General features: G+C 54.6%; 1 protein-coding gene across 1 annotated transcript in view; it reads left to right on the forward strand.

Annotated features, from left to right (window-relative positions):
* The window catches only part of dock7 (dedicator of cytokinesis 7), a 44,249-nt gene that overhangs the window by 17,239 nt on the left and 4,142 nt on the right, over positions 1 to 22,868 (forward strand). Inside the window, 31 exon segments of the mRNA XM_047014285.1 lie at positions 1,313 to 1,430; positions 1,807 to 1,877; positions 2,686 to 2,824; positions 2,944 to 3,045; positions 3,216 to 3,302; positions 3,684 to 3,915; positions 4,019 to 4,183; positions 4,439 to 4,608; positions 6,178 to 6,267; positions 6,661 to 6,756; positions 6,877 to 7,017; positions 7,112 to 7,225; positions 7,581 to 7,748; positions 8,089 to 8,228; positions 8,399 to 8,568; positions 8,711 to 8,886; positions 9,198 to 9,380; positions 9,817 to 9,976; positions 10,051 to 10,147; positions 10,610 to 10,627; positions 12,368 to 12,464; positions 12,566 to 12,700; positions 13,897 to 14,049; positions 14,216 to 14,374; positions 14,654 to 14,754; positions 14,836 to 15,028; positions 15,753 to 15,764; positions 15,766 to 15,849; positions 15,851 to 15,898; positions 16,211 to 16,342; positions 17,092 to 17,106. Of these exon segments, the coding sequence (XP_046870241.1) occupies positions 1,313 to 1,430; positions 1,807 to 1,877; positions 2,686 to 2,824; positions 2,944 to 3,045; positions 3,216 to 3,302; positions 3,684 to 3,915; positions 4,019 to 4,183; positions 4,439 to 4,608; positions 6,178 to 6,267; positions 6,661 to 6,756; positions 6,877 to 7,017; positions 7,112 to 7,225; positions 7,581 to 7,748; positions 8,089 to 8,228; positions 8,399 to 8,568; positions 8,711 to 8,886; positions 9,198 to 9,380; positions 9,817 to 9,976; positions 10,051 to 10,147; positions 10,610 to 10,627; positions 12,368 to 12,464; positions 12,566 to 12,700; positions 13,897 to 14,049; positions 14,216 to 14,374; positions 14,654 to 14,754; positions 14,836 to 15,028; positions 15,753 to 15,764; positions 15,766 to 15,849; positions 15,851 to 15,898; positions 16,211 to 16,342; positions 17,092 to 17,106 (3,766 nt within the window).

The following is a 22,868-nucleotide window of genomic DNA, read 5'->3' on the forward strand; positions in this document are numbered from 1 at the left end:
TTAATACCTATTGGCTAACCCTAACCCTAATACCTATTGGCTAACCCTAACCCTAATACCTATTGGCTAACCCTAACCCTAATACCTATTGGCTAACCCTAACCTTAATACCTATTGGCTAACCCTAACCTTAATACCTATTGGCTAACCCTAACCCTAATACCTATTGGCTAACCCTAACCCTAATACCTATTGGCTAACCCTAACCTTAATACCTATTGGCTAACCCTAACCCTAATACCTATTGGCTAACCCTAACCCTAATACCTATTGGCTAACCCTAACCCTAATACCTATTGGCTAACCCTAACCCTAATACCTATTGGCTAACCCTAACCTTTATACCTATTGGCTAACCCTAACCTTAATACCTATTGGCTAACCCTAACCCTAATACCTATTGGCTAACCCTAACCCTAATACCTATTGGCTAACCCTAACCCTAATACCTATTGGCTAACCCTAACCCTAATACCTATTGGCTAACCCTAACCCTAATACCTATTGGCTAACCCTAACCTTAATACCTATTGGCTAACCCTAACCTTAATACCTATTGGCTAACCCTAACCCTAATACCTATTGGCTAACCCTAACCCTAATACCTATTGGCTAACCCTAACCTTAATACCTATTGGCTAACCCTAACCCTAATACCTATTGGCTAACCCTAACCCTAATACCTATTGGCTAACCCTAACCCTAATACCTATTGGCTAACCCTAACCCTAATACCTATTGGCTAACCCTAACCTTTATACCTATTGGCTAACCCTAACCTTAATACCTATTGGCTAACCCTAACCCTAATACCTATTGGCTAACCCTAACCCTAATACCTATTGGCTAACCCTAACCCTAATACCTATTGGCTAACCCTAACCCTAATACCTATTGGCTAACCCTAACCCTAATACCTATTGGCTAACCCTAACCCTAATACCTATTGGCTAACCCTAACCTTAATACCTATTGGCTAACCCTAACCCTAATACCTATTGGCACTGAGAAGGACGCCCCTCACAGGCACTGCTCCAGGTGACCGTGGGGTCAGAGTGGTACAGTGCAGCGCTGTCAGAGCAGGAGAGCTGCTCTGGACGAATCAGGTCAGGCAGAGTTCACGTGGGCGTGGGGTGACTGACAGGATGAACCGCTCCTCTCTACCAATCACTGGCCACGATACCTGCCACATTACTGTGCTTGGTATGAGTGGCTGCCAAAGGAAGCTGTAGAAGTGTGTGATACCCTTCCTTTTTTGAAATGTTATTAATATGTATGTATGTATAAATATGTATATATATGTGTTTTCCAGGAACCTGTTGTACGTGAACCCTCAGAGTTTGAACTTTGCCAACCGTCAAGGCTCCGCCCGAAATATCACGGTGAAAGTCCAGTTCATGAATGGAGAAGACCCCAGTAACGCACTGCCGGTATGCTACACACACACACACACAGGACATCAAACTGGGCATTCTGATTTCCTAAACCACTGACGCCAGTTCTCCTGTTGGTTGAGCCTTCATCTTCATCGTTATAATCAGCATCACATGATGGTCCCCTGCCCCCCTGCCCCCCTGCCCCCTTGCCTCCCTGCCCCCTTGCCCCCCTGCCTCCCTGCCCCCCTGCCCCCCTGCCTCCCTGCCCCCCTGCCCCCTTGCCTCCCTGCCCCCTTGCCCCCCTGCCTCCCTGCCCCCCTGCCCCCCTGCCTCCCTGCCCCCCTGCCCCCTTGCCTCCCTGCCCCCTTGCCCCCTTGCCCCCCTGCCTCCCTGCCCCCCTGCCCCCCTGCCTCCCTGCCTCCCTTCCCAGGTGATATTTGGCAAGTCCAGCTGTGCAGACTACACCAAGGAGGCCTACACTTCTGTGGTGTACCACAACAGGTGAGCCACACACACACACAGCCTAACCACCACAGCAGGTGAGCCACACACACACACACACAGCCTAACCACCACAGCAGGTGAGCCACACACACACACACACAGCCTAACCCTTATCACCACAGCAGGTTAGATCCCAGCAGCACTCTGGTTCTGGACAAGTTGGAGGGACAATGTGTGAGCTCTCTGGGTCACCCCTCGGTGTCCTTGCCCCCCCCCCCCCCCCCCCCTCCACCGTGCTGAGGACTTGGGGTATTTTATCGTCACATTAGTGCGACTTTATGAGGGGTGGGGGGGTCGTTTATCAGCCAAGGTTAGAGTTAATCAACCTGTGAGGGGCCGGGGGGCCGGTGGCCAGGGGGCCGGTGGCCAGGGGGCCGGGTGAGAGGGGGCGCCCGTCCATCACCAGAGGACTGGCTCATTCAGGCTCTACTCACTGTCCGCCTCTCGGGTTTGCAAAACCCTCAAATGTGTTTCTTTGTCTCAACCTCAAGTGAAGATCTCTAGAATGAAAAGATTAAAGCTTTTTTGATATGTATAAAGAAAAGCTGTCCAAGGTTTTAAAGGCCCACACCCTCAGCCAATGAGGAGTCATCATCCCTTGAAGGGAAAACTGTTGTACAAAGACTTTTACTGAAATAACTCCTTTGTACCAAGGATGTTCCTCCCTAATCTCTGAACAAACAAAGGCCTAATCAGTTACTTCCCTTGGGAAAATAGCTTCTTCCCTCCCCTCTCCAGGGTCTGTGATCCCATCCTAATCCCTCTGAAAGCGCAAAGCCTCTTTCATCTCCTCCGTCTTTCCCAGATCCCCCGATTTCCACGACGAGATCAAGATCAAGCTGCCGGCCTCGCTGAGCGACCACCACCATATCCTGTTCACCTTCTACCATGTCAGCTGTCAGCAGAAGCAGAACACACCCCTGGAGACCCCAGTGGGCTACACGGTAACACACACACACACACACACACACACACACACACACACACACACAGACTGACCCTCCTCCTCTCACATCCTGTCACACACAGCCCCCTAACTCCTCCTCCTCCCTCTCCCCTGCAGTGGATCCCCATGCTGCAGAACGGTCGCCTGCGTACCGGACACTTCTGCCTGCCTGTGTCCCTGGAGAAACCTCCCCAGTCCTACTCTGTGCTCTCTCCAGACGTAAGTGCCCACATCCCATCTGATGTGTACGGCCCTTCTTTACCAGCAGTGTCCCAGAGGGCATCAGGCCCCCCATGCAGACAGAGGAACACATCGTTCCGTCCGTCCATCTGCCCTTGACGTTCTCTTCTGTCCACCTAACCACAGCTGTGACGCTGGTTCCTCTCCAGGTTCCTCTCCCCGGGATGAAGTGGGTGGACAACCACCGGGGGGTGTTCAACGTGGACGTGGTCACCGTGTCGACCGTGCACACTCAGGTAGGACAAACATCCCATAAACACACCCCGTCTGTCAGACGTGGCGGGGCTGAGGGAGGGAGGGAGGTTATTTAGTGAGGCCCCCTCCATCTCTGGGCTGCCCTCTCTCCCCTTTCTCCCTTTCTCCCCTTTCTCCCGGAGGTAATTGGGCCATAAATCACGGGGGAGGGGGGGGGCTCTCTGCTCCCTCCAGCTCCAGCTTGTCTCTCCTCCTCCTCCTCCTCCTCCCCCTGGGTCGTCTCAGCACTGGAGCTCACCACGCTGCCTGTCTCTCTGGCTTGGTTGCTTTCATTCTCTCACGCTCTCTTTCCTCATTCTCTCTCTGTCTTTGTCTCTCAACCTCTCTCTCTCTCTCATATCCCCTCTCTCCCCCCTGACCAGGACCAGTACCTGGACAGGTTCTTTGCTCTGGTCCACGCCCTGGATGAACACATGTTCCCTGTGCGCATCGGCGACATGCGCATCATGGAGAACAACCTGGAGGCGGAGCTGAAGTCCAGCATCTCGGCGCTCAGCTCCGCCCAGCTGGAGCCGACGGTTCGCTTCCTCCACCTGCTGCTCGACATGCTGGTGGTGCTGGTGGTGCGGCCTCCCCTCATCGCAGGACAGATAGGTACGCTCCGCCTTCTGGCCCCGCCTTCTCAGGATCTCACCGCACGGGCCTGGGAGAAGACACCTTGTTAACCTGTGTTGTGTGTGTGTGTGCGTGTGTTCAGTGAACCTGGGCCAGGCATCGTTTGAGGTCATGGCCTCCATCGTGAACCGTCTCCACAAGTACCTGGACACGAGCCAGGACCTGCACGGCCGGAACAGCCTCCTGTCCTCCTACATCTACTACGTGTTCCGCCTGCCCAGCACCGACCCCAACGCCCCCTCCCCCGGTACCCCCCCCCCTCCTCTGCACCTCCTGCCTGCCTCCTCTCTGTCTCCCTCAGGAACACTGCATGTCTAGGGGTTACCGTGGCGTTTCCATAGCAGTTTAAAATACACACACACCAGTTTTGAACCATGCTGGACTGATTCTGTTTGACGTGTTGTAGTTGTGAGTGAGTGAGTGAGTGAGTCAAGTCCACGCTGAGTAGAGCTTGTTGTTGTGTCCCGTCTCTCTGCTGACGGGCCGTACCATGTGGTCTCAGGGCCGGGGGGTCTGGGAGGGTCGGTCCACTACGCCACCATGGCCCGCTCCGCTGTGCGGCCCGCCAGCCTTAACCTCAACCGCTCCCGGAGCCTTAGCAACAGTAACCCTGACATCTCAGGAACGCCCACGTCCCCCGACGACGAGGTCCGCGCCATCATCGGGAGTAAGGTAAGCTTCTGCCCGCCCGCCCACACACACACCATACACACTGTACACACACACACCGTACACACACACACACACACACATGCACAGAGGTCCGTTGTGTGACCTGAACAGTTTCAACACAGTTAAAACTCAGCATTGATCTGGATGCAATGCTTTGTCATAACTATACTGTTGATGTAGTCTTATGTATGCAACCACCCGTAAACCTTTCAGGCAATAGACAAACATGAACAGGAACATCTTATCTCCTGACCCTTGACACTAGCACACACACACACACACTCACACATACACTCACACTCACAAGTAAAACCGTAGCTGTCCTTGAGTAGTGCCTAGTTTATGTTTTGTGATGTTTTGTAGTTAAGAGCAGAGTTAAGTTAGTTAAGTTGACTTATAGGAGGCTATAAAGGTTTGTCATTTACTGTGGAACAACAATTTCGGTCTTTGAAAAAACTTCAGATCTGACCCCCGAAGTACTTCCTGGTTCGGGCCAGGAAGTGATGTCGTGCCCTCCCCCCTAACTTCCTGAATGCTGCCCCAGTGTGATGAATAGTGCCTGTGCCTCCTCCTAACCAAGCCTTCTCTCGTCCCAGGACACTTGGTGGCCAGCGTAGCGTTGCTCGTGTCTGTCAAGCGAGGATGCCACTGTCCTCCTTAACAAGCTGCTGTTTGCTTCCTGTTGGTGATCTTTAACCTCTGACCTGTCACTGTTTCCTCCCTTGCGCTGCCTTACTCGCATCCCTGCTCCTGCGTGTGTGTCCCCTCCCTCCCCCCCCCCCCGCAGGGCTTAGACCGCTCCAACTCCTGGGTGCACACCATGGGGTGTAAGAGCGCTCCCTGGGGATCAGGGTGTGGATCTGCTCCAGACACCATGCAGGTGGTTCAACCTCCACCCCTCTAACACCTTCTAACCCCCACACCACCACCACCACCACCCTCTCAAATATTGATCACAACCGCCACCACCTCACCCTGACCCCCCACCCTCTCATCCCCCTCTCATCTCCCGAGTCATGCATGATCTCTTCTCTCTGATGACATCACTATGTGGGCGTGGCATGACACTTCTGCATGTAGGCTGTGGTGTGTTGGCGTTAGTGTGTGTGCGTGTGCTTTTGTGTGTGTGTAGGTGCTGGTCTGCTCAGTCGTTGATCTGTGTGTGTGTGTGTGTCTTCACCTAACGTCCTTCCGTCGTTATCGACGTTCAGTTTCTTTTCGAGCTATTTGGCTTGACCCTTGACCTGTTTAGTATGTTGAGAATCTTTGAATGGTAACTAGATGAGAAATATGAACCTGAAGTTTAGTCCAGGCGTGTAGGTTTGAGCACTATGTCACCTGTTTGTGAAATGATTGTAAGCTTGTTTGTGGTTGCATATGTGTGTTGTCTTGTGTCTCAGAAGGTGTGTGTGTCTCAGAAGGTGTGTGTCTCAGAAAGTGTGTGTGTGTGTGTGTGTGTGTGTGCGCTAGCGGGGGAAGGTTCTCCAGACACACCTCCTGGTTGAATAGCTGCTGGGCTCTCCTGCAGCTCACTAACCTGCTGTCACCCTCCATCCATCCATCCCATAGGCCACGGATCGCTGTGGCAACCGCATGTCTTCGCACACCGAGAGCGCCAGTTTCTTGCAAACTTTAACAGGACGGTCCCCCACCAAAAAGGTAGAGAGCCCTAACCCCTAACCACACAGGGGAGGAGCCAGCCGCCCCCTGACCTCTGACCCTTCCCCCCCCCCCCCTCCTCCCCCCACACCTGTCTGTCTATGCTTGATTGGATGTCGTGCTGTCTTGGTCTTGTTGGATGCATTGTGTGTGTGTGTGTATGTTTTCCGCCTCTTGTATTGAATGCTGTTTGGAATGAAGGGGGGTGGGAGGTGTGCCTAACCTTTGCTCAGTGCGGAGAGCCCTCTCTCTCCTCTGTACACAATGACCGTCTCCACCGTCCTGCTGCCCTGGCTGTAGACCAGAGTGAAGCTGTGTAGATGGAGGAGGTGTTAGGTGGCGATTGTAGGCGGAGCCTGAGCGCTGCTGTGTGTGTGTGTGTGTGTGTGTCAGCTGTTCCACGAGGAGCTGGCTCTGCAGTGGGTGGTCAGCAGTGGCAGCGTGCGCGAAGGGGCCCTCCAACAGGCCTGGTTCTTCTTCGAACTCATGGTGAGAAACTACATTTCCCACACCCCGCCGGGCCCGTCGTGGAACAGACAAAGCCTCAGGTTGTAGTTCTCCTCCTCCCCCCTGGCCTAAGCTCCTCCCTCTGTCCACCCTGGCATCCAGGTGAAGAGCATCATCCACCACCTGTACTTCACCGAGCGCCTGGAGTCTCCCAGGAAGAACCGCTTCCCCGAGCGCTTCATGGACGACATCACTGCGCTCGTCAGCACCATCGCCGGGGACATCGTCTCACGCTTCCAGAAGGTAGTACAAGCTCCGCCCACCCAGCCCAGACGGCCTATCGGACTTCAGTATGGACCGCTTTGACCTTGAACCCCTGGCCTGTCTCTCTAATTAGGACCTGGAGCTGGTAGAGAGGCTGAACAACAGCCTGGCCTTCTTCTTGAATGACCTTCTGTCCGTCATGGACCGAGGATTCGTCTTCACGCTCATCAAGGCCTACTGGAAGCAGGTAAGCGTCATCATGACCACCTGATAGCTCTTCAGCTCCTGACCTCACATCCTGATGTAGACCTCTAGGCCCAGGCACACTGCAGAGTCAAGCCGCTCATAAAACCAGTCTTCAAGTCAGGATAAGGCTGAACTCTGCCAGTAGACCAGAGTCTGGGAACAGGTTTAATCAAGAACTGAAGCTGAAAAATATGTTACATCACCGCCTCGGAATGTCCAAAGTCCTTAAGATAGTTTGGGAGATTTGCCGTGTGAAATGTGCTGGTGGAGGCTTCATGGTGAGACAGCTGTTTGAACTGGACCTGAAGTGTGTTTGTGTGGCGGAGGCGCGGGCTAACGAGCGTGTCCCTGGGCAGGTTTCTGCCAAGCTGTACGCGCTGCAGAACCCCACGCTGGAGTCCCTGAGGCTGGACTTCCTCAGGGTGGTCTGCAGCCACGAACACTACGTCACCCTCAACCTCCCCTGCAGCCTCCTCACCCCCCCGGCCTCGCCCTCACCCTCCGTGTCCTCCGCCACCTCGCAGGTGAGACGCACGCACACACACGCACGCACACACAGGCACACATGTACTCTACATTCCGCAGTAGTGGCTTAAGGGCTTGACCATCTTTCTCTCTAATCCTCTCCCCCTCTCTCTCTCCCCCTCTCTCTCTCCCCCTCTCTCTCTCCCCCTCCCTCTCTCCCCCTCTCTCTCCTTCTCCCCCCACCTCTCTCTCCCTCTCCCACTCCCACTCCCACTCCCACTCTCCCACTCTCACTCTCTCCTTCTCCCCCCCCTCCCTCTCCCCTTCACTCTCTCTCTCCCCCTCTCTCTCTCATCCCCCCCTCTCTCTCTCTCTCCCTCTCCTCCCGTGTGTCTACAGAGTTCAGGCTTCTCCACGCATGTCCAGGACCAGAAGATAGCCAACATGTTTGAGCTGTCTGTGCCCTTCAGAGAGCAGCACTATCTGGCTGGGCTGGTCCTAACCGAACTGGCCGTCATTCTGGACCCAGAGGCCGAAGGGTCAGTCCTGCTCTCTCTGGATGCCTGCGTGCGTGTCTGTCTGTGTGTGTGTGTGTTTGTACTATATTTGGAGGTCATCATCGGTTACACTGTCTCTCTATTTCTCCCCCTCTCTCTCCCCCTCCCTCTCCCCCTCCCTCCCTCTGGTGTGTGTGTGTGTGTGTGTGCAGGATGTTTGGCTTGCATAAGAAGGTGGTCAGCGTGGTTCACAACCTCCTGTCCAGCCACGACTCTGACCCCCGCTACGCCGACCCCGAGGTCAAAGCCCGCGTCGCCACTCTCTACCTGCCGCTCATCGGCATCGTCATGGAGACGCTGCCCCAGCTGCACGACTTCACAGGTAAAGTCCAGGTGTGGCCGTGGGGTTATCACTTCTGATGACCCGTAAGGGGTCAGCGACCATGTATACAGGCTGGGTGGTGTGACAGAAGGTCAGGCTCAATCCTGAGGTCATTTCCCCTCTCGTCTCCGCCTCTCTCCAGAGTCACACAGCCAGTGGGGGCGCTCTGGGGGGGCCCAGGGGGGCGCGGGGGGCCCCGGGGGGGAGGAGGCGGAGGGGGAGGGCAACAGCATGATCAGTCAGACGGTTGCCATGGCGATAGCGGGGACCTCCGTCCCCCAGATGTCCAGGCCCAGCAGCTTCATGCTCAACCCACAGGTCAGCTTCCTGTCCTCCACTTCCTGTTCCTGTTCTCTGTCTCTCTGTCTCTCTCCCTCTGTCTCTCTCTCTCTCCCTCTGTCTCTCTTTCTCTCTGTCTGTCTCACTCTCTCTCTGTCTGTCTGTCTCACTCTCTCTCTCTCTCTCTCTCTCTCTCTCTCTCTCTCTGTCTCTCTCCCTCTGTCTCTCTCTCTCTCTGTCTGTCTCACTCTCTCTCTGTCTGTCTGTCTCTCTCACTTGTACCAACCTTTCTTTACCCATACACACACACAAACGTCAATCAATCAGTTAACCCCTGGCCCCGCCCCCAGGCCCCGCGTCCCCACGGCTCCTTCTCTGCAGAGTCGAGCCGCAGCCTGCTGATCTGCCTGCTGTGGGTCCTGAAGAACGCAGACGAGCTGGTGCTGCAGAAGTGGTTCACTGACCTGTCAGTGTCCCAGCTCAACCGTCTGCTGGACATGCTCTATCTGTGTGTGTCCTGCTTCGAGTACAAGGTAACCTGTCTGACCTCCTTCCTCCTCCACCCTCATCCACCCTCATCCAGCCCCATCCAGCCTCATCCACCCTCCTCTCCCTCATCCACCCTCATTCACCCTCCTCTCCCTCCTCCACCCTCCTCTCCCTCATCCACCCTCCTCTCCCTCCTCGACCCTCCTCTCCCTCATTCACCCTCCTCCACCCTCCTCTCCCTCCTCCACCCTCCTCTCCCTCCTCCACCCTCACCCTCCTCACCCTCCTCCACCCTCCTCTCCCTCCTCCACCCTCCTCTCCCTCCTCCACCCTCACCCTCCTCTCCCTCCTCCACCCTCCTCCACCCCCACCCTCCTTTCCCTCCTCCACGCTCACCTCATCCTCACAGTGTGTGATAGTGGGTGAAGCAGTGCAGTAACTCTTGTGTTTTCTGTCCTCATTCACCTCATGGAAAACAAGGCCCATGTTGTGTTCACCATGCAGGGGAAGAAGGCCTTCGAGCGCATGAACAGTCTGACCTTCAAGAAGTCCAAAGACATGAAGGCCAAGCTGGAGGAGGCCATTCTGGGTAGCATCGGGGCGCGCCAGGAGATGGTGCGACGCAGCCGGGGACAGCTGGGTAGGCACATGCACACACACACACATACGCAGCAGACACACACACGTGAGCTGACGTCCCTGCTCCTGCTGCAGAGAGGAGTCCGTCAGGCAGTGCTTTCGGCAGTCAGGAGAACCTGCGCTGGAGGAAGGACATGACCCACTGGCGCCAGAACAGCGAAAGGATGGACAAGTAGGACTACCTCTGTGTGTGTGTGTGTGTGAGAGAGAGTGAGGGAGCCAGTGTGTGTGTGTGTGTGTGTGTGTGTGTGAGAGAGAGTGAGGGAGCCAGTGTGCGTGTGTGTGTGTGTGTGTGAGAGAGTGAGGGAGCCAGTGTGCGTGTGTGAGAGAGTGAGGGAGCCAGTGTGCGTGTGTGTGTGTGTGTGTGTGTGAGAGAGTGAGGGAGCCAGTGTGCGTGTGTGTGAGTGAGTGCGTGTTGGCCAGTAGCAGTATAATACCCAGCATCACGTACAAGGCATTGGTTGTCACTCCCGTGGTCCCAGTGAAGGCTCTATATCCAGGTGTGTCTGTCTGTCCGAGTCCCACCCCATCCTCAGTCAGGGTCAGGGGTCGTTACTGGGGACACACTGCTCTCCTGGCCTGCTCATGTCACCTGTTCATGTGTCCTTCCTCCTGTGTCTCCTGTCACCTGTAGGACCCACAGATCAGTCAGGTATCGTATCATGGATGTTCCTGTATCCCCCCCCCGCTCCTGGGAACATGTGCTGCTGCTTTCTCTCTCTCTCTCTACCTCTCTCTGTCTCTCTCTCTGTCTCTCTCTTTCTCTCTCTATCCCTCCCTTTCCCTCTCTGTATTTCTCTCTCTCCTTTCTCTCTCCCTCTCTTCCTGCCTCTCTGTCTGTTTAGTTATTGCTCTCTCTGTCTCTTTATCTCTCTCTCTCTCGTCCCCCCTCTACGCTTCACTTCCTGAGTTACAGACCCCGCCCCTTGACCCCCTGACCCCGCCCCCTGACCTCCTGTGCTGGTGCTTGGGTGGTGTTTCTGGTGCAGTGTGACTGCGGTGCTTCTTAACCAGTGTGTGTCTGCTGTTTGGGGACTGTGGCGGGTAGCTGGGGTACGGGATGGGCTGGATTGTCCGGGTGTCGAAGTCAAAACTAAAGTCGGAAGATGCCATTGTCATAAGGTTTATTCTGTAACTTTCCCATTGTAGACATTGTGTTAATACAGCCCATAGTAAAGTCAATCTATACTCTGAAAGAAAGTGGTCAAATTGTACCTCCATATGCCTCCTACATTCTAAAAGAGTCGTCCACCTCAAGCCCTTCTCCTCCCTCTAACCCTGCCTTACCTGCTCTCCCCCCCCCCCCCCTCCTCCCCCCCCCCTCCTCCCCCCCTCCCCCAGTTGAGGGAAGCACTGTGGATGTTCAGCAGGGTGGGATCTCGCTGTGAACATGCGTGTGGTGTGTAGTGAACATGCGTGTGGCGTGTAGTGAACATGTGTGTGTCATGTTGTGAACATGCGTGTGGCGTGTTGTGAACATGTGTGTGTCATGTTGTGAACATGCGTGTGGCGTGTTGTGAACATGTGTGTGGCGTGTTGTGAACATGTGTGTGGCGTGTTGTGAACATGTGTGTGGCATGTTGTGAACATGCGTGTGGCATGTGCTGAGCAGGTTTAGAGACAGCATCCTGCTCCGCCACAACGGGAGAACCTCGGATTCTTTAGGCCTTAGATGTGTAAACTCACTATCTCCATAACCTTCTGACCCCTTAGGTGTGTAAACTCACTATCTCCATAACCTTCTGACCCTTAGGTGTGTAAACTCACTATCTCCATAACCTTCTGACCCCTTAGGTGTGTAAACTCACTATCTCCATAACCTTCTGACCCTTAGGTGTGTAAACTCACTATCTCCATAACCTTCTGACCCCTTAGGTGTGTGAACTCACTATCTCCATAACCTTCTGACCCCTTAGGTGTGTAAACTCACTATCTCCATAACCTTCTGACCCCTTAGGTGTGTAAACTCACTATCTCCATAACCTTCTGACCCTTAGGTGTGTAAACTCACTATCTCCATAACCTTCTGACCCCTTAGGTGTGTAAACTCACTATCTCCATAACCTTCTGACCCTTAGGTGTGTAAACTCACTATCTCCATAACCTTCTGACCCCTTAGGTGTGTGAACTCACTATCTCCATAACCTTCTGACCCCTTAGGTGTGTGAACTCACTATCTCCATAACCTTCTGACCCCGTGACCCCTCCCCCACCTACCTGTCATAGCTGCACCTGTGAGAGTCTCCCTCTGTGTGTAGTGGCTTGAATGGGACTAAGGTTAGGGTTAGGGTTAGCCGGAGAAACTGGGAGGGGGGGCTCATTAGGAAGAGCTGGCCGGCAGCCATTTTGTGTGACCTCCTGACCCCCGGCTACTTCCTGTTTCCTGTGACAGGACGAGGGCAGAGCTGGAACATGAGGCACTCATCGACGGTAACTTGGCAACCGAGGCCAACCTGATCATCCTTGATACTTTGGAGATAATTGTACAGGTAGACACACACACACACATATATATATACACACACTCTTGCACTCTCACCCACTCGCCCACCCTCTCTGATACTTGGTGTGTATGTGTGTGTGTGCGCAGACGGTGTCGGTGACTGAGTCGAAGGAGAGCGTGCTGGGAGGAGTGCTGAAGGTGCTGCTCCACAGCATGGCCTGTAACCAGAGCGCCCTCTATCTGCAGCACTGCTTCGCTACACAGAGAGCCCTGGTGTCTAAGGTGAGCAAACATCTCGTTCAGCCAGACACAATCTGCTCACCACCCCCTGCCTCTGTCAGACAGATTTTCACCACCCCCTGCCTCTGTCAGAGACAGCTGATCATCACCCCCTGCCTCTGTCAGAGAGAGAGCTGATCATCACCCCCTGCCTCTGTCAGAGAGAGAGCTGATCATCACCCCCTGCCTCTGTCAGAGAGAGAGCTGATCATCACCCCCTGCCTCTGTCAGAGAGAGAGCTGATCATCACCCCCTGCCTCTGTCAGAGAGAGCTGATCATCACCCCCTGCCTCTGTCAGAGAGAGCTGATCATCACCCCCTGCCTCTGTCAGAGAGAGAGCTGATCATCACCCCCTGCCTCTGTCAGAGAGAGAGCTGATCATCACCCCCTGCCTCTGTCAGAGAGAGAGCTGATCATCACCCCCTGCCTCTGTCAGAGAGAGAGCTGATCATCACCCCCTGCCTCTGTCAGAGAGAGCTGATCATCACCCCCTGCCTCTGTCAGAGAGAGAGCTGATCATCACCCCCTGCCTCTGTCAGAGAGAGAGCTGATCATCACCCCCTGCCTCTGTCAGAGAGAGAGCTGATCATCACCCCCTGCCTCTGTCAGAGAGAGAGCTGATCATCACCCCCTGCCTCTGTCAGAGAGAGAGCTGATCGTCACCCTCTGCCTCTGTCAGAGAGAGCTGATCATCACCCCCTGCCTCTGTCAGAGAGAGCTGATCATCACCCCCTGCCTCTGTCAGAGAGAGAGCTGATCATCACCCCCTACCTCTGTCAGAGAGACAGCTGATCGTCACCCCCTACCTCTGTCAGAGAGAGAGCTGATCATCACCCCCTACCTCTGTCAGAGAGAGCTGATCATCACCCCCTGCCTCTGTCAGAGAGAGCTGATCATCACCCCCTGCCTCTGTCAGAGAGAGAGCTGATCATCACCCCCTACCTCTGTCAGAGAGACAGCTGATCGTCACCCCCTACCTCTGTCAGAGAGAGAGAGGATGGCTAGGGAAGAGCTTGTTGAAGCTGAATCAATTGTAGAAAAATAAATACAAAAGGAAATGTTGTGATTGGGGAATATTACGGGTGAAGGTCTAATAGTTTTGAACTAAAAAGGGAGAGGAAGAAAATGCTGCTGACACGGGAGTGAAGGTGTACATATTTGTGTGTGTTTATGTGTGTGTGTGTGTGTGTGTGTGTAGTTCCCCGAGCTGTTGTTTGAGGAGGAGACGGAGCAGTGTGCTGACCTGTGTCTGCGCCTGTTGAGAAACTGCAGCAGCAGCATCGGCTCCATCCGCTCGCACGCTGCCGCCTCGCTCTACCTGCTCATGAGGCAGAACTTCGAGATCGGCAATGTGAGTCGGACCCCGGCCCCGAACACACACGCCTAGGATGTTTGTTTTTGTACCACAGTTATAATTGTATTTATTTTTTTAAAGCCTGTTCTCAACAAACCGGTTGGTGAGATTAGTAATCAGATCTGCTTCCCTCGTGTTCTGAATGTGTGTTCTGCTCCCTCAGAACTTTGCCCGGGTGAAGATGCAGGTGACCATGTCTCTGTCCTCACTGGTGGGGACGTCTCAGAACTTCAACGAAGAATTTCTCCGTCGTTCCTTGAAGACCATCCTGACCTACGCGGAGGAAGACCTGGAGCTCAGAGAAACTACCTTCCCAGACCAGGTACATGCACCTCCCAGACCAGGTACATGCACCTGAAAAAATTGTTTTGAAGAAAAAACGAAAAATATTTTTGCGTTACTTGATGATGACTATCATTGTACGCTGATCTGCTTAAATCTACTCTGTTTTAGGCTTCTCTGTTCTCAAATCAAATCCAATTTATACTCTAATTACTGATAAATAAAATGTAGTATCACCACATTTTAGTATTTCAAATTTGTTGTGAGTGTCGTGTTTCCTCATTGTGCTAAGCATACGGTGTGTGTGTGTGTGTGGCAGGTACAAGACCTGGTCTTCAACCTCCACATGATCCTGTCAGACACGGTGAAGATGAAGGAACACCAGGAAGATCCTGAGATGCTGATAGACCTGATGTACAGGTGAGGACACACACCACACACACCCTTATCATCGACATCGTCACGGTTACCCCCCGTCACCGTCCCTGTGGTGGTGTCCAGGATCGCCAAGGGTTACCAGACGTCCCCGGACCTGCGTCTGACCTGGCTGCAGAACATGGCGGGGAAGCACACGGAGAGGACCAATCACGCGGAGGCAGCCCAGTGCCTGGTGCACAGCGCCGCCCTGGTGGCTGAGTACCTCAGCATGCTGGAGGATCGCAAGTACCTGCCTGTGGGCTGTGTTACCTTCCAGGTGAGGGGGGGGGGGTGTACCTGCCTGTGTGCTGTGTTACCTTCCAGGTGAGGGGGGGGGGGGGTGTACCTGCCTGTGTGCTGTGTTACCTTCCAGGTGAGCGGGGGGGGGGGGTGTACCTGCCTGTGTGCTGTGTTACCTTCCAGGTGAGGGGGGGGGGGGGTGTACCTGCCTGTGGGCTGTGTTACCTTCCAGGGGGGGGGGGGGGGGGGGGGGATTGGCTGTGAATTATGATTGGCTGTTGAGTGTTTATTGCAGTCCCCCGCAGATATCGGGATTGATGTCATTTTACTGTCAAACCTTTTTGTTTATTGGTTGCTATCGGGATGTGAAGTTTAGTTCAGCAAACATGACTAAAAATACATCTCATCATCATTACCTACCCTGCTTTTAATACTTGAAGTGGAATTGAATCTCTGGGAAGCTGTGTGGCTGAAGGGTTAAATGAAGGAGAAAAAAAAGAGATCAACTTTGCCATGTGCCTTTTCCAAACGAGCCAATAGGTGAATTGAGTTGACATGTACTGTGACAATTTCATCAAATAATTGCTTTGGGTTGCACCCAGGACTGAACACACACTCTGTTTGTGAAGCAAACACTCATGATGAAAGCTAGCAGTGCATTTCTCAATGTTGAGTTAACCAAAGTTTGTGTGTGTGTGTGTTTGTATCTGGTCTGTGTGTTTTCTTGTATCTGTGTGTGTGTGTGTGTGTGTGTATACCAGGACATCTCCTCCAAACGTCCTGGAGGAGTCGGCGGTGTCAGACGACGTGGTTTCCCCCGACGAAGAGGGCATCTGCTCGGGCAAGTACTTCACGGAGGGCTGGCCTGGTGGGTCTCCTGGAGCAGGGAGCGGCCTCTTTCTCCATGGTGAGGAGATAACACACCCCCTCACCTGTACCTCCCACCTGACACACCCCCTCACCTGTACCTCCCCACCTGACACACCCCCTCACCTGTACCTCCCACGTGACACCCCCCCTCACCTGTACCTCCCACCTGACACAACCCCCTCACCTGTACCTCCCACCTGACACACCCCCTCACCTGTACCTAAACAGAGCCCTACATTAGATTATTTCAGTACCTCTCTCTTTCTGTTTCTCTCTACATAACATAAACAAAGTGTACTCCTTCAGTGGTACTTAAACTGACCCCCCCCCCCCCCCCCCCCCCCCCCAGGCTGGCATGTACGAGGCGGTGAACGAGGTGTACAAGGTCCTCATCCCTATCCACGAGGCCAACCGCGACGCCAAGAAGCTGGCCACCATACATGGTAAACTGCAGGAAGCCTTTGGCAAAATCGTGCACCAGGTAAATCTACACGCACCGCTCGTCCACACCCCCTCGTCCACACCCCCTCGTCCACACCCCCTCGTCCACACCCCCTCGTCCACACCCCCTCGTCCACACCCCCTCGTCCACACCCCCTCGTCCACACCCCCTCGTCCACACCCCCTCGTCCACACCCCCCTCACCTAGTCTAGATGTTTTAACAATCAGACACCCTGACGAAAAGGTGTGCGGTGTGTCAATAAACACACACACACGCGCGTGTGCCATACAGGTGTCGTGCATCAAATCAAACCCTTCTCCATATGGATGCACCTTATAGCATCTTCGCTTTTTAGCCTCAAAGACATCCCACCATGCCTCCTGGTACTGAGAACATTCCACTCTGGTTCAGTCCAGCTTGGCATGACTGCTGTTCTGTTTGATTCTGAACTGGGTTGACTTGGAGGGAGGGAGGGTTTCCTGGTGTGTCATAGGCAGCTGACTGTCTCCTGCACCTGAGACCAGAGCATGCATCAGGACTGCTGTGGTGACGTGTGTGACAGATGGACAGAGCCAATGGAGGACGTGTGTGTGTGTGCATGTGTGTGTGTGTGTGTGTGTGTGTGTGTGTGTGTGTGTGTGTGTGAGCATGAACATCATCGGTGAGGTTGTGTACTTCAGAAGAGGGACTCCCTCTCTGTAAACTGATTGACATGACTGTGTGTGTGTATACGTGTGTGTATACGTGTGTGTGTGTTGACCTCTCCTGTGTTCTCTTTGTCACACAGAGCACCGGCTGGGAGGTAGGTCGTTTGTGATTGGCTGCTTGCCGCCTCGTTTATTCGACTCGTCTCCTGTTTTTGATTTGGATTGATTTCTGTTTTCTGACTTCCTGTCGTCTCCACCTGCTGGCATCACGTCGCACTGCTGTCACATGTTACGACTCATCTACTCACCCCCCGCAGACTGAGGCTGTCTGTCCTCCCCCCCCCCCCCCTCATCTTCCTCCCCCTTGCCCCCTCCCTCTCCTCCCTCCTGCCCCCGTCCCTCCCTCCTGCCCCCGCTCCTCCCTCCCCCTCCTCCCTCCCTGCCCCCCTCCTCCCCCCTGCCCCCCTTCCTCTCCTCCCCCCTGCCCCCCTCCCCCTGTCAGTCAGAACACCATCGCTTGTCACCATCGCTTGTACCGTCACGGACGCCACGCCTCCTCATCATCTCTCATCTCATTTTCGTGCCTCGGGGTTCGATTTCAGTACGCCCTCAACAAACAGGGTTAGACGTCCAGTTCCTCTTAACAAACAGGGTTAGACGTGCAGTTCCTCTTAACAAACAGGGTTAGACGTGCAGTTCCTCTTAACAAACAGGGTTAGACGTGCAGTTCCTCTTAACACGCAGGGTTAGACGTACAGTAACTTTTTGGGGAAAAGTCGCACTAAGCACACACACTGAAACAGATCCCCACCCCCTGTATCATCCCCTGTCTGCCATGGACCCTAACTCCACGATGGGACTGCATCCCCCTGTATCAGTCTGCCATGGACCCTAACTCCACGATGGGACTGCATCCCCCTGTATCAGTCTGCCATGGACCCTAACTCCACGATGGGACTGCATCCCCCTGTATCAGTCTGCCATGGACCCTAACTCCACGATGGGACTGCATCCCCCTGTATCAGTCTGCCATGGACCCTAACTCCACGATGGGACTGCATCCCCCTGTATCAGTCTGCCATGGACCCTAACTCCACGATGGGACTGCATCCCCCCAGTCTGTATCAGTCTGCCATGGACCCTAACTCCACGATGGGACTGCATCCCCCTGTATCAGTCTGCCATGGACCCTAACTCCACGATGGGACTGCATCCCCCTGTATCAGTCTGCCATGGACCCTAACTCCACGATGGGACTGCATCCCCCTGTATCAGTGTATCAGTCTGCCATGGACCCTAACTAACTCCACGATGGGACTGCATCCCCCTGTATCAGTCTGCCATGGACCCTAACTCCACGATGGGACGCATGCATCCCCCTGTATCAGTCTGCCATGGACCCTAACTCCACGATGGGATCGCATCCCCCTGTATCAGTCTGCCATGGACCCTAACTCCACGATGGGATCCCCCTGTATCAGTCTGCCATGGACCCTAACTCCACGATGGGACCGCATCCCCCTGTATCAGTCTGCCATCCCCCTGTATCAGTCTGCCATGGACCCTAACTCCACGATGGGACTGCATCCCCCTGTATCAGTCTGCCATGGACCCTAACTAACTCCACGATGGGATGGGACGCATCCCCCTGTATCAGTCTGCCATGGACCCTAACTCCACGATGGGATCCCCCTGTATCAGTCTGCCATGGACCCTAACTCCACGTGGGACTGCATCCCCCTGTATCAGTCTGCCATGGACCCTAACTCCACGATGGGATCGCATCCCCCTGTATCAGTCTGCCATGGACCCTAACTCCACGATGGGACTGCATCCCCCTGTATCAGTCTCCATGGACCCTAACTCCACGATGGGACTGCATCCCCCTGTCAGTCTGCCATGGACCCCTAACTCCACGATGGGACTGCATCCCCCTGTATCAGTCTGCCATGGACCCTAACTCCACGATGGGACCGCATCCCCCTGTATCAGTCTGCCATGGACCCTAACTCCACGATGGGACCGCATCCCCCTGTATCAGTCTGCCATGGACCCTAAACTCCACGATGGGACCCGCATCCCCCTGTATCAGTCTGCCATGGACCCTAACTCCACGATGGGACCGCATCCCCCTGTATCAGTCTGCCATGGACCCTAACTCCACGATGGGACCGCATCCCCCTGTATCAGTCTGCCATGGGGACCCTAACTGCCATCCACGATGGGACCGCATCCCCCTGTATCAGTCTGCCATGGACCCTAACTCCACGATGGGACCCGCATCCCCCTGTATCAGTCTGCCATGGACCCTAACTCCACGATGGGACCGCACCCCCTGCATCCCCCTGTATCAGTCTGCCATGGACCCTAACTCCACGATGGGACCGCATCCCCCTGTATCAGTCTGCCATGGACCCTAACTCCACGATGGGACCGCATCCCCCTGTATCAGTCTGCCATGGACCCTAACTCCACGATGGGACTGCATCCCCCTGTATCAGTCTGCCATGGACCCTAACTCCACGATGGGACTGCATCCCCCTGTATCAGTCTGCCATGGACCCTAACTCCACGATGGGACTGCATCCCCCTGTATCAGTCTGCCATGGACCCTAACTCCACGATGGGACCGCATCCCCCTGTATCAGTCTGCCATGGACCCTAACTCCACGATGGGACTGCATCCCCCTGTATCAGTCTGCCATGGACCCTAACTCCACGATGGGACCGCATCCCCCTGTATCAGTCTGCCATGGACCCTAACTCCACGATGGGACCGCATCCCCCTGTATCAGTCTGCCATGGACCCTAACTCCACGATGGGACCGCATCCCCCTGTATCAGTCTGCCATGGACCCTAACTCCACGATGGGACCGCATCCCCCTGTATCAGTCTGCCATGGACCCTAACTCCACGATGGGACCGCATCCCCCTGTATCAGTCTGCCATGGACCCTAACTCCACGATGGGACCGCATCCCCCTGTATCAGTCTGCCATGGACCCTAACTCCACGATGGGACCGCATCCCCCTGTATCAGTCTGCCATGGACCCTAACTCCACGATGGGACCGCATCCCCCTGTATCAGTCTGCCATGGACCCTAACTCCACGATGGGACCGCATCCCCCTGTATCAGTCTGCCATGGACCCTAACTCCACGATGGGACCCATCCCCCTGCATCCCCCTGTATCAGTCTGCCATGGACCCTAACTCCACGATGGGACCGCATCCCCCTGTATCAGTCTGCCATGGACCCTAACTCCACGATGGGACCGCATCCCCCTGTATCAGTCTGCCATGGACCCTAACTCCACGATGGGACCCGCATCCCCCTGTATCAGTCTGCCATGGACCCTAACTCCACGATGGGACCGCATCCCCCTGTATCAGTCTGCCATGGACCCTAACTCCACGATGGGACTGCATCCCCCTGTATCAGTCTGCCATGGACCCTAACTCCACGATGGGACTGCATCCCCCTGTATCAGTCTGCCATGGACCCTAACTCCACGATGGGACTGCATCCCCCTGTATCAGTCTGCCATGGACCCTAACTCCACGATGGGACTGCATCCCCCTGTATCAGTCTGCCATGGACCCTAACTCCACGATGGGACTGCATCCCCCTGTATCAGTCTGCCATGGACCCTAACTCCACGATGGGACTGCATCCCCCTGTATCAGTCTGCCATGGACCCTAACTCCACGATGGGACTGCATCCCCCTGTATCAGTCTGCCATGGACCCTAACTCCACGATGGGACTGCATCCCCCTGTATCAGTCTGCCATGGACCCTAACTCCACGATGGGACTGCATCCCCCTGTATCAGTCTGCCATGGACCCTAACTCCACGATGGGACTGCATCCCCCTGTATCAGTCTGCCATGGACCCTAACTCCACGATGGGACTGCATCCCCCTGTATCAGTCTGCCATGGACCCTAACTCCACGATGGGACTGCATCCCCCTGTATCAGTCTGCCATGGACCCTAACTCCACGATGGGACTGCATCCCCCTGTATCAGTCTGCCATGGACCCTAACTCCACGATGGGACTGCATCCCCCTGTATCAGTCTGCCATGGACCCTAACTCCACGATGGGACTGCATCCCCCTGTATCAGTCTGCCATGGACCCTAACTCCACGATGGGACTGCATCCCCCTGTATCAGTCTGCCATGGACCCTAACTCCACGATGGGACTGCATCCCCCTGAATCAGTCTGCCATGGACCCTAACTCCACGATGGGACTGCATCCCCCTGTATCAGTCTGCCATGGACCCTAACTCCACGATGGGACTGCATCCCCCTGTATCAGTCTGCCATGGACCCTAACTCCACGATGGGACTGCATCCCCCTGTATCAGTCTGCCATGGACCCTAACTCCACGATGGGACTGCATCCCCCTGTATCAGTCTGCCATGGACCCTAACTCCACGATGGGACTGCATCCCCCTGTATCAGTCTGCCATGGACCCTAACTCCACGATGGGACTGCATCCCCCTGTATCAGTCTGCCATGGACCCTAACTCCACGATGGGACTGCATCCCCCTGTATCAGTCTGCCATGGACCCTAACTCCACGATGGGACTGCATCCCCCTGTATCAGTCTGCCATGGACCCTAACTCCACGATGGGACTGCATCCCCCTGTATCAGTCTGCCATGGACCCTAACTCCACGATGGGACTGCATCCCCCTGTATCAGTCTGCCATGGACCCTAACTCCACGATGGGACTGCATCCCCCTGTATCAGTCTGCCATGGACCCTAACTCCACGATGGGACTGCATCCCCCTGTATCAGTCTGCCATGGACCCTAACTCCACGATGGGACTGCATCCCCCTGTATCAGTCTGCCATGGACCCTAACTCCACGATGGGACTGCATCCCCCTGTATCAGTCTGCCATGGACCCTAACTCCACGATGGGACTGCATCCCCCTGTATCAGTCTGCCATGGACCCTAACTCCACGATGGGACTGCATCCCCCTGTATCAGTCTGCCATGGACCCTAACTCCACGATGGGACTGCATCCACAAACAGCTCCATGGAGGGAGAAAAGTTTATAATAAATCTTTTTTTCTTCCACATTTGTTTTGTGTCCTTCGGTTAGTGACAGTACAAGTTGAGTTCTTCCCTTTTCAGACACGACAGACTAAGTCGAGCCCTGGGTTCTGTATTGCACTCATCCGCACTCTTGTCGTGTTTGTAACAGGTATTAACCTTTGTGTTGCTCATGTTTGCTGCATGACAAGCCTGGGGGGCCCCCGGGAGGGGGGGGTCCCCTGAATGGTGTGATTCTAGGGGATGTACGAACTGTGCCCCTCCCCCCCTCACTATCTCCTTCCCACTTAGACTGCATTTTCTCTCTCTCCCTCTCTCTTCCTCTGTTTCGGCATGTTCGGGATCTGTTTGAGTTTGTCTGCATTTGCAAACAAAAAATGTGCCTGCCCCTGTTTGTTTGTTTATGTTTGTTCGTTATGTTTGTTTGTTTATATTTGTGTTTGCGTCTCTTGGCAATACCCGGTCCTGATGAAAATGTGTTCTTCTTGTTTTTCTCCTGTTTTGATTTCCCTGGTTGCCGACCCTTCCTTTCCACTGTACTTATTGTGTGTTGTGGTAAGTTTCTTATCCCAGGCTGCATTTTGCTTTGAACATTTACTTTGCTGTAAGGAATCAAAAACGACATGTTGTCAGCCAGGGCTAAGCCAAATCATCTCTCACCAGCTCTGCTGGCCTGAGGTGATTCCTGCCTCCTGTCGTGTGTGCGCGTGTGTGTGTGTGTGTGTGTGTGTGTGTGTGTGTGTGTGTGTGTGTGTGTGCGTGTGCGTGCGCGTGTGTGTGCGTGTGCGTGTGTGTGTGTGTGAGAGAGAGAGGAGGTGGTCCTGCCTGGTCAGGCTGGGT

The sequence above is a fragment of the Hypomesus transpacificus genome, unplaced genomic scaffold, assembly GCF_021917145.1.
Source record: "Hypomesus transpacificus isolate Combined female unplaced genomic scaffold, fHypTra1 scaffold_234, whole genome shotgun sequence".
In the NCBI taxonomy this organism is placed as follows: Eukaryota; Metazoa; Chordata; class Actinopteri; order Osmeriformes; family Osmeridae; genus Hypomesus; species Hypomesus transpacificus.